The 11,546-nt window shown below is 35.3% G+C and overlaps 2 protein-coding genes across 2 annotated transcripts; both read right to left on the reverse strand.

Moving 5' to 3' along the window:
* Positions 1-84: 84 nt before the first annotated feature.
* On the reverse strand, positions 85-1,278 carry LOC107816138 (uncharacterized). Its single transcript, XM_016641823.2, has one exon. It carries the CDS (start codon positions 1,148-1,150, stop codon positions 212-214), a length of 939 nt encoding a protein of 312 aa, XP_016497309.2. The 5' UTR covers positions 1,151-1,278; the 3' UTR covers positions 85-211.
* A 492-nt stretch (positions 1,279-1,770) lies between these two features.
* Positions 1,771-10,756, reverse strand: LOC107816139 (glucan endo-1,3-beta-glucosidase 4). The gene is made up of 9 exons (XM_016641824.2): positions 10,617-10,756; positions 8,963-9,102; positions 7,489-8,736; positions 6,881-6,908; positions 6,649-6,793; positions 4,966-5,182; positions 3,757-3,830; positions 2,343-2,490; positions 1,771-2,096 (listed from the first exon to the last, which is right to left on the reverse strand). The coding sequence occupies exons 2-9, from the start codon at positions 9,033-9,035 to the stop codon at positions 1,999-2,001; spliced, it is 2,031 nt and encodes a 676-aa protein (XP_016497310.2). The 5' UTR covers positions 9,036-9,102; positions 10,617-10,756; the 3' UTR covers positions 1,771-1,998.
* Positions 10,757-11,546: the final 790 nt, after the last annotated feature.

The following is an 11,546-nucleotide window of genomic DNA, read 5'->3' on the forward strand; positions in this document are numbered from 1 at the left end:
ATGGAGATCTTGAGGATCTTACTTCAATTTCAAATAAATACATAATATAAATTATTAAAATAGAAGAACATTGAACACACAATAAGTAAAAGCCGATCATTTCGGGAAGCATACATCAAATTTTGGCAGAGGAAATGGAGTTGCCAAAAATAAGAGAACAAAAAGGAATTAAAAATCATGGAAATGGAGGAAAATGATCGAATAGTTAAAATTAGTAGTAGGTTGGCGGAGGAGATGCTGATGGGGGTGGAGGTGAAGCATAGGTGGCGGATTGCTCGTACTTCTCAGGTGGTGGAGGTGAGGCATAGGTGGGAGTTTGCTTGTAATAGTTCGTTGGTGGTGGAGGTGAGTAATAAGATGGTGATTTTTCATAAGTCTTTGGTAGAGATGGCACGTTGTAAGTTATAGGTTCGTAGTATTTTAGTGGAGGTGGAGGAGATTTATAGGAAGGTGTAGATTCTTTATAGTATGGTGGAGGTGGAGATTTGTAAGAAGATGGTGATTGCTCATAGTATTTTGGTGGGGGTGGAGGTGACTTGTAATACGAAGGTGATTTCTCATAATAAGTTGGTGGTGGTGGAGACTTGTAGTAAACTGGGGACTTGTAATATTTTGGTGGTGGCGGTGACTTATAGTATTTAGAGGGAGCAGGTGATTTGTAATATTTTGATGGGGATGGTGACTTGTAATACTTTGCAGGTGATGGGGATTTGTAGTACTTCGCAGGCGATGGCGACTTGTAGTAGTTCTTTGAAGGAGCCGGCGACTTGTAGTATTTCGCGGGAACGGGCGACTTGTAGTATTTCGCGGGAGCGGGCGACTTGTAGTATTTCGCGGGAGCGGGCGACTTGTAGTATTTCGCGGGAGCTGGCGACTTGTAGTATTGCTTTGAAGGAACGAGTGACTTGTAGTAGTTTTTTGTAGGAGCGGGTGATTTGTAGTACTTCGAAGGAGCAGGTGACTTATAGTAAGGAGTAGGTACATGATACTTGGGTGGAGATGGTGATTTGTAATACTTCTTAGAGGCATAAGAAGGTGAGGGAGAAGTATACCCATAAGAGTAATCAGCAAAAACAGTGTTAGCTGCTATGCAAATTGCCAAAGCAGTTACAAGTAAAGGCCATTGCCCCAACTTTCCTAAGCTTGTCATTTTGCTTATGCAGCCAACAATACAGAAAGAATGAAAAGATCTTAAACTTGTCTTGCATAGTGAGTAGGGAGCTCTGGTTTTATATAGCAATGTGACATCCTTATTTTCCTCAATACAATGCCTTCATGCTTACCCACTAAGATAATACCAAATTCCAAATAAAAACCAGGTCACCATATGGTGGTTCTGGTGACTGAAATAATAATTTTTAACACTAACAAAAATAAATTTAAATAATTAAAAAACTGTCAGGATACCACTTGAGTTATGGCATCCTACTATCAAAGTAAAAGGTTGACTTTTTCTTAAAAAATAAACAGAAAAAGGGGGCAGTTCTTTTTGTTCTCCTATCAACTACATATCACTAAATATTGAACATGGAGTTCAAGGAAAACAGTGAATACACACAAGAGACACCATATATATATCGGGATTTGAGAGTCAGCTTATCCCAAACCTAAAACTTCATGTTACACCCTCTTAAGGAATGCAAGATTATTCCAATTTTGGGTAAAACCTGCCCTCAAGTTTCGTTCTGCTTCCATTGATTCAGCCTTAAGGACTTGTAAATGAAGCAATATGAAGGAATGAACAATTTAAATAGAACAAATAAGGCCATTGGGCTCAACGGAAAATTGAAACATTAGCTACCGGAAGTCTAATTTATCTTTTTTTTGCTTTTTTTTACTGTCTATATGTATTATATACAGACGTTAAGTTTAAATATCACCTACAAGTCTACAACAGCTCTTAAATGTCTATTAACTAGTAACTGTAGGGAGAATTTCAAACTAAGCAGGTGGCTGACCAGAACTTGTTAAGAAAATTCCACATTGAATTCATTTTTTTCACCTTGCAAATCGCAGTGTCCATTCTGTAGCTATTTCATCATGTTTGGTTTTATCTTCAAAGTATAAGTGTGCAATACCAGGAACAACGGGCTTATCTGCAAGAATCAGGATCAAAATATACTACCATCAGAATGCAGAAGAAAGGTAGTTATTATATTCATATAGTTAACTCATTGAAACCAAATAAGTGGAAGGACGTCCAGCATGAACCTGTAAGCGCTTTCATCAAACAATACATGTGCCTTTTGTTATGCATTTTTTTCTCATAAAATTAACATATTTTTGTCTATTTTACTTCGGTTGAGAGAGGGCAAAGGACTGCGGATAGGATACGAACTTACAGGTTTCTGGAGTGGTGAACATTGATCTCAGAGCAAGTAGTACTTTCGAGATTGTTAATGCTGGACTCCAGTTATCTGCTAGGATGTCCAAGCTAACATTGCCAGAAGGATCAACATTACAATGATATATGCGAGTTTTGAATACAACCTGCAAAAGCTTGAGGTCACATTGAAAAGAAAAGGGACCTAAAAGATAATCTCCAGGGAATGTTTCCACCGCCAGATTTAGCTGATAAACAAGAAATATTGTTAATTGTGTGAAGATGATTTTTGTTTATCGGCTGAATTTGGCAGTGGAAATGTTTCAACGAAGGCACCCATGTCTTTTGTTCAGATTAATTACAGTAAAGACTATGTTCTTGATAAGCATGGTACTGTATAAAGGTGAAAATAACTATACATATACCAGATCTTACGGAATTCTTTCCTCACTTCACTCATTTATTGTACACCAACCCAAAGTTCAGGAAGGATCAAATTTATCATCAATTTATGAATTTACTGGACTTGGTCGCATAGAGAATGATTTTGTTTCATGGCATAATTCACTTCATTTTCTGGTTCCGCAGCCGTGCTCTTTGTTGTCCTCTTCAAGCAATAATGCATAGTGATCATTTTAAACAAAAACCATAAAGAAGATTATACAAGTACGGAGGAAATCATCATTAGCTCAAGTTTCAGCCTTTACGCAGAGATAAATCAGGAGAAACAAGGAAGAACCAGAAAGAAACTTAGCACTCAAAACGAACATCACTGCACAATTTCCTAGAATTCTTATCTGTGTGTAACCTTTTGTCTCACAATTATAATGGCTAAAGAAGCTTCTATTATCCACCATGATGGTACTCTATGGGTAAAGAACACGAAAACCCAAAATATTTGAATTACCATTTTAAGACATGGCAACCTCAAAATCCTTAGAAACAATGTTTAGGATTCATGAAACAATCCAAAAGACATTATGTCCAGCTATTGTCTGATACCTTCATCAAACATGTGAAGAAATAAATAGAAGAATCATCAAGAGTATTAAGTTCCCAGAGTGATCATACATTTACACATGACCCAAAAATAAAGAACATAAGTAACAGTTTTCATAAAGGAAGGGAAGCAATCAAGCGACTATTTCATGGGAGGCAATTCGTTATAATAGCAATTATCATTTCTTATGTTAGTTTTATTCAGCAGAAAGAACACTGCAAAATTTATCAGAAGAGGGTGAACAAGGATCTCCGGCTGGTCTTTTCAGCTCGTACTAGTTTTAACAGTTATATCAGAAGATAGAGTTTCTTTTTATTGGAAAATATTGGAAACTTTTCATTCAGACAAAATACAACAATAGATGCCTTGCTTAAAAAAAAGGTACAACACTATATGCACGTATACATTCACTAATGCATATTCTTCAACATACCTTTGGAGGTTTAAATGGATAATCAGAAGGGAAGGTTATATCAAGAAAATATATTCCACCCTCATAAGGTGTTCCTGCAAGAAACAGGAAGATATTCATTCTGTGAAACACCAGGAATTCTTCAGTAAATCGAAGCAAAAAAAATAATTATCTATCTACTTATCTAAAAATCAAGCAGAAGTATACATTCAAACTTAAAAACCCATAATTCATGTAAACCCAATAAATAAACCAAGTGCTCAAAATTGTTATCCCGAGCATATTTAGAACTGCCATGGAATTCAAAGAAGTACTTGTAGCAGCACTCAGTTTGCAAAAACAAATGTTTTTATAACCAACTTTAAAAGAAACCAGGCAATAAGCACAGCCACATCAACATGAAGAATACAAAAATCACTTTCATCAGAAATAGCATTGTCATTTCCTATTATTTAGAGATTCAAGATACATTAACAGTAAGGTTTCGACCTACGTGGTATGCATCATCAGGCCAGATTCAACAAATAAGGTTATGCAGGACCTTGCCGTGAAGGAATTAAATAATTATTGGATTCAAGTCTCACCACAACTCATTAACAAAAAAAGTATCTCCGTGTGCTTGTCCCTACGAGAATCAGAGCACACAGGATTTGGAGTTTTTTCTTTTTCTTTTTCGGATAAATCATGAGAGTAACTGTTAATACATACATGAATTAAGTAAATAAAAGCATCGTTTATCTTCTAAATGATGGAGTGACACACTTCAACACCAAATTGGTCAATTTACATCTAATGTCAATCCAACACAGTTAAAGTGGATTAAAGTAGTATTACGGTTTGGACAATATTCGAGTTGAAGTTAAAATAAATAATTTTTGTGGAAGTTTCAATTTGTTTGGACACAAGCTTCACTTAAAAAACAGATTTATGAGCTGAAACCAGCATTTCACTTGAAATATACCTTCAAACAACTATTTCAATATTTCTCTTGAAGTTCATTATGTGCAAGTTCTAAAATACAGAATTGCAAGTTTGCAAATACTGTATAATAGTACTCATTCCCAAAGGGGACTAAGTATCCAACTTTATGCTTCAAACCCTAACACTTCACAGTATCATCCACCAAAAAAAAAAAAAAAAAAAAGCTCAACACTTTGTAATACTTATCCACAAGAAAAAGAAAGATTAACTCCTTGTAGCTAAAGAAAGAGAGGGGAATAGAAGACTGACCAGGTGGGCCGAAGAGGGTAGCAACCCAATGGTAAAGATTATCGCCTTTAGGCCCAGCTGCACAATCTGGTGGTGCCTCTATGCTTAGTTCAGTCATTTCCTTCTGTATTCTCTTACCGGAACTAGACACCGACGTCGTCGACGGCCATGTTCTTCCTCCACTACTACTACCGCCGATTCCTATTCCGCCCGACGGAGCTCCGCCGTACATTGAAGATTATCTCTCAGTCTATCGAAGTGGATTGCTTTCTATTTCTGTTGCTTTCTTGCCTTTATTCCATCTTTCATACGACGTCGTTGGAAAGTATATAAAGAGATTATATAAAGAGATCATATTCGTGGTTTAAATATTCTCTTCTAAGTTTTCCTAATTACTTTATACGTATTTTAATTTGTTATAACAAAATATCTATCATTATTTCAGGCAATTATATTTTTAATAATTATTAAAGTGTATATATAAATTAAATTCTATTTTTAGTACTAGACAATTTGGTACTTAATAGGCGTTTGGACATAAAAATTATAATTTTTTTAAAAATATATATATATTTAGAGTTAAATTGAAAAATGATATTTGCAATTTGAAATTATGGCTGGACATGCATTTTACTAGAAAAAATATTACAGTTTTGTGGGAAAAAAAAATCTGAAATTTTAAAAATGTGGTCAAAAGCACTTTTTGATTTTTAAAAAACTCATTTTCAAAAAATTTCCAAAAGCTTACAAAATTTTATGGATAAACACATTTTTGAAAGGAAAACATTTTATGGACAATTTCCATTCTTCAAATGAGGCTTTCATTTTGTCCCTAGACAGATACGGGAAGACCAGGAACTTTTTTGCTAGCATTGGGGGATTTTGACAATGATTTAATTAAAAATTTATAAAAAGAAAAGATGAAAGAGAATACTCCATAGTTTATTGCTTGGCATACAAAATTCTTTGGAAAATTACCAAAAATAATTGTTGTTTAAAAAATATTGCGCTACATATACTGAGTCATTACGTATGCAAGTTAAGATTGCGTACAATAGACTCTTATAGTCCGATCCTTCCCGGACCCCGCACATAGCGGTAACTTAAAGCACTGGACTGCCCTTTTTATATACTAAGTCATTAAGTATATCTAATGTACATTTTCACGTGACATTTATTCTCTTTCTATAATAATTTTGATTGGCCATCTTGTGCATACTTCTAACTATTCCGTCAAATACATTGACGAAACTTGACCTACCAAGGTACCTACAAGATGAGCCGGTTGACCGAATAGTGGATGAACGACAAATGGCAAGGAGGTTATTCATCAACCAAGATATAACTATGCCTGAATTCCAAACAAGTTGAGATCGACCTACATGAATCCTTGCTAACAATGTCACTCCATTTGAAGCTCATCTCAAGGCCAATGTTATACAAAATAAAAACAAAACTAAAATACTTGAAAGCATGTAAATCTCTGACATGACTAAATGACTCTTAGAAATTAGTAAACATGTAACATGACTAAAGTGGATATCATCAACAGGAATAAATATCAAAAAATGGATTTCAATCATCTAGTTGATGTCAGACAGATATCAATCATCTAAACTGACTACTGAAATGGTTCAATTTTCCTGAAAAATACATGAGGAATCATCAAGGGAAAGAACTGACTTCATAAAGAGGCTATTAAACAAAATGCACATTCACATCAAGCATCAACAAAGCAGAAAATACAGCCAATGTATACACGATAACAGATGCTCGAATCGTTGAACTCTGAGATGTCGGACTGATAGGTCCAAATGCTGCCGGAGGGAAAAGCCCACCTGGAGTCGAACTGTCGAATAAAAGAAAGCAATTTAGCACAGAAGCAATATTTTTGCAATTTACCATGTACACATATACTTAGTTTAGGTAATCTCACCTTCCTGTAAATTTACATGTTTTGGAACCTGCACAAGGATAACCATCAAATGAGTCGAGCTTTAGATAAGAAAGCAAAAGAAATGGTTCTGATAACATACACAGAGGACGAAAAGGGTTGTAATTTCAATGCATATTGTCTAGATCATTATCGACGATTTTGCAAGTATGATCCGGACAAGGGGCCAAAAGGGGAAAAAAGAAAGAAAAAGAAAATGGAAGAGCAAAGAGCTTTCTGTAGACTGAAATGCAGCATCAGCATGTTGAAATGTTATTTAGAAATATACTGCTAGATGCATTTAGCAGTATAGTGTACAGTCGCATACTTTGCATTTTACTCATTGTGTCACAACTTAGAGAACCATTGCAAAATCTGTAAGAAATCAAACAGATACAAGTTGCTTAACTTTGCAAAACAAGCAATGTTCCACTACCATATCTCATACACAAACATTTGAAAAAACTAATGTCATTCATCTAATGTAGCCATAAAAAATGTGACTAGACTGGACAAGAAGATAACTAAAAAAACAGTCAATAGTCTCTTGGAACTCCTTTGTAGAGACAAAAAAGAAAATACATACTAAAACATCAGATATGGTAACTTACTTGGATCTTGTGTTGTCGTTGTTGCTGTATCATCAAAATCACATGTTCCACCAACACTACGCATTCTCTGATAATAGTCATTGTAAGCGTAAGAAGCATGATTTTGCAATGTATCTGGAAAATAACAAGGCTGCCCAGATTGAATAGCACTGCAATTAGCATGTCCCTGGCCACAAGCCCAGTTAATTCCATCTTGCAATTTGTTCTCATCTGCACCCTTTTTTGCTATACAGAAAACTGCAGTAGAATTGTCAGAGATGCCGCCCGAGGAACCTAGGCTAAGGGAATAAACCTCGCTCCCATTTATAGAAAAGATACCCCAGCTTCTTTCCGATATCGGTCCAGGTCTTTTGTCTTCATTGAACATCTCATAAATAAAGGTGTCAATGGGATTTTTAGGTTGACTAGGTGGACCTGTATCATTTGAAACACGCCGAATCAGGTTATTGTTAAAAGTTTCCGCATTTTCCTTAGTAGCATCGGGCTCATTGGCACCACCATCCCACGGCCAACCAGTCTCGGTCACAACGATTGGGATATCTGAAAAGTTGAGGGCTGCTATAGAGTTGTATGCAGCATCAACTAAAGCATCAAACATACTTACATAGTGAAACAGGGTGTTTGGATCAACAATTTGCTTCACTGTGGAGAGTGGTTGGAAAAGGGCATATTCAATCGGAAAGATTCCATCAGAGTGAACATATTCATAATATGGATAAGCATTCAACATGAAGTATGAGTTTGTGTTTCTTAGAAACTGAAGGATCTGGAAGATTGTTGAGTTCCAAGAAGAATTGAAAGTGGCAGTGGAAGGAGGAAATGCCCTAGCAATCACGTCCATTGATTGCGGGGTTGAAACTTTAACTTGGTTATTAAGTTGTGAAGCAACCAATGCTTTATGCAAGTAATTCATAGCAGGAACCAAAACCGGTGCAGCGTTTGGGATTGCGGTGAGAACTTCACTACCCACGGCAATAGCCGTAATATTTGTAGAGGGAATGTAAGCTGCTACATTTTTATTTACCCAAGCAGCTGCAGCTGATGGAGATTCTCCGATCCCTAAGACCTCATCATTTGTAACACCGATAACAACTTCGATACTAGAGTTGGCTAACGCATTCAACATATGAGCATCAGCATTAAATAGGCGCACATGAGTTATTTGATTAACTTTGAGGAGTGCAACCACATCCGAAGCTGGCGGTAAATTTGAAACATCGGTGCCAATGTTTATTCCAACAAATGCACCTACAATTTTGAAATAACATACACATTAAAACTCCAAACAAATCAAATCAAGGACAATACGTAAAAAGCTCAGCTGTTGGATCCTATTACAAATGAATCACATGAACAACAGAAAATCAAAACACAAAAAACAGGAACAACTAAGAACATAATCAAGTAACCAATGTCCTGAATCACCATACAACTATTAGATTATTGAGCTGATAAATAGAAACTTAAGCATTACCTATTACATTTGAGATGAGGAAAGAAAATAGTATGGATATCGCAAGCCACGGTTTGAGCATCATCAGAAGCATCCAAAATTTATAACTCTAGTATCAATCAGCCTGCACTGTTGCTTCAGACGAGGTTTGTCAAGAGGTTCTACAGGAAATAGAGTACAAAAGTTAACGCGAGTTTCATTGAAAAGAAAGATGAACTCAGACGTATGACTGCCTCAAAAATGTAGGTCGATTATTAGCTCCAAATATAAACAGAAATGCAAAACTTAACAGGCAAAACACTCCTCCCCAATAAAACTGGCCCCAGATATCTAAAAAATGAGCAAAGAAATTCAAAAAGTGAAGACTTTTATAAATTTAACTATACGCATCAAAGGGAGAATACTTATTAAGAGAGTTCAACCACTGTAAAAAAAACTTTGGAATAAATGCTCTAACATTAGTTAACGGTAACCTTCTACATCATTGGGTTTCTCCTAATAGTATTAACCAGGAATTAGAGAACCCACCAAACGGATATGAAATAAGGTATAGGCGTGCGAGGAGCTCAAGAGTAAAGGCCAAGTCACCAAGCTATTACTATGGAGGGACGTGTTTATAGTAAAGTAATTCAAAAGAAAAGCAGTATCAGAAAGTGATAATAGAACTCTTTTCTCTCTAGCTTGTTGTCTGTGCTAAGAGCATGGGATTTTGTATAACAAACATGAACTCTACTAGAAGAATACAACAACAACAACAACAACAACAACAACAACAAACCCAGTGATTTCCCACAAGTGGGGTCTAGGGAGGGTAAGATGTACGCAGCCTTACGCCTACCCTGGAAGGGCAGAGAAGTTGTTTCCGATAGACCCCCATATGATGAAAAAAGTAATGGCAACAAGTACGAACAACAACAAGATAAAAAAGACAGAACCCAAGAAAGCAGTTAAACTCTAGGTAGTAATAGCACTCTACTGGAAGTCCAGAAGAATATACACCATATTCCCACCCAACCCTGCAATAAGAAAAAGGAAGGCACACTCTCATAACACAAGAAATCTTAGCATAATATTCCACTAAAGGATGTCTACTGTCTAGCGAATCCAGATTTCCCGCAGTGACAACTCCACAGCAAAAGACCAGCACTTAATGCATTCTTGTTCATTAAACAAAGACCTAACAAAAGATTCAAACTTTTGGCAGTTTAGAATGCTTGTTCTCCTAAATAATAGATCACAGGATTCCCCAAGTATTTGACATTTCAGTTTCAGTCATCCAATTCTTGGTATACAAATAGTGTCATGTACTTATTAGTCCACTTCAGGGTAGTTTAAAAACAAAAGAAATTGTCACTACAGAGGTAACATTGATTAAGACATGTGCTTTATCAGTTCATAAGAGCAAAAACAGTGTTCAAAATCACAAAACAGTCACTCTCATAAGAGCAAAAACAGTGTTCAAAGAACTAAACGTTAACAAAAACTAACATTATCTAACACCTTAAAAAGCATAGACAACACCAAAATCCAAGAAATATTTAAAGATTAAGAAACCCTTAACAAATTTAGCCTCAACTTCAAAATCCCACATCTCAAAACTGCTTTAGAAGCACACAACATTTCAGACAGAAGCAGAAAATGAAGGAGCAGGAGAAGAAAAAAAGAAAGAAAGTACCTTAATTGAACTTCTGCTCCACTGAAGCAAACAAAGAAAATCTACTAACCAAGATCCTATAAAAGTTAGTAAACTCAAACAGTCAAATGTAAACACAGACAGTTTAGAGACAAAACCCCTTTAACTTCTCTTCACTTTGGGTACAAAAACAAAGGAATGAGTGGTCATAAAATTACCTAAAGGAAACTGGAACAACACAGGACACTAGTCTACTGTAGTAACTTCAGTACCCCAAAATGAGCTGTTCATTTATTACTACATAAGTAATTATTGTTAAATATCACTAACCTTCTTGCATAAAGATTTAATCTTTACCCTTAAACTATACTAATATATAAAAAACAAAAACACCCACGTACACTATGAACCAAATAAATTATTTTATTCATGTCATTGTACATATCCACAATAAAAAGATTATTATTTTCATACTATATGACAAAAAAAGTATAAAGAGACCTTAAATGTAGAGCTTGTGCTAATCTTAACTCTAGAACTTTACAGATACTGTGTACCATTTTTTTGTTTTTTTACTTGTCTTTAGATGGATGAAAATAAATTTCTTGGAATATGGAAAAGGCATACAAAAAGTAAAAGAAAAAAAGTTTTTCTTTTTGCATTTATTTTTTTATTTTCTAGATCTAAAGATTCTTGAAATCTGGGGACAGAGATTTTGAGACATATCGAAATTTTCGCCTTATGTCTAGCTTAACACAATCTAGTGGTACATTCCCTTAAATTCCTCTTTGTTTTCTTTTCTTTTTTATTTATTATTTTAAAACAAATGAGATACTCTCACTGTTTCAGTTTTGGTGAACCTATTTGTCAGTTTAAAAAAGTGATCTCTTTCTAAATTTGATAACAATTTAACTTAAACTTACAATTCTATCATTAATGAGAAGTTTTTATAACCACACAAATACTATGGGT

Source organism: Nicotiana tabacum, chromosome 9 (genome assembly GCF_000715075.1).
Source record: "Nicotiana tabacum cultivar K326 chromosome 9, ASM71507v2, whole genome shotgun sequence".
NCBI lineage: Eukaryota > Viridiplantae > Streptophyta > Magnoliopsida > Solanales > Solanaceae > Nicotiana > Nicotiana tabacum.

Bases quoted from the DNA above. Each gene is read 5' to 3' on its own strand.
- LOC107816138 (XM_016641823.2), bottom strand. From the start codon at position 1,150: ATGACAAGCTTAGGAAAGTTGGGGCAATGGCCTTTACTTGTAACTGCT.
- LOC107816139 (XM_016641824.2), bottom strand. From the start codon at position 9,035: ATGCTTCTGATGATGCTCAAACCGTGGCTTGCGATATCCATACTATTT. The intron at 6,909-7,488 runs GTAAGTTACCAT...ATCCTTGTGCAG, and splicing joins AACGACAACACAAGATCCAA to GTTCCAAAACATGTAAATTT. The intron at 3,831-4,965 runs GTCAGTCTTCTA...TGTTTCTTGCAG, and splicing joins TACCCTCTTCGGCCCACCTG to GAACACCTTATGAGGGTGGA.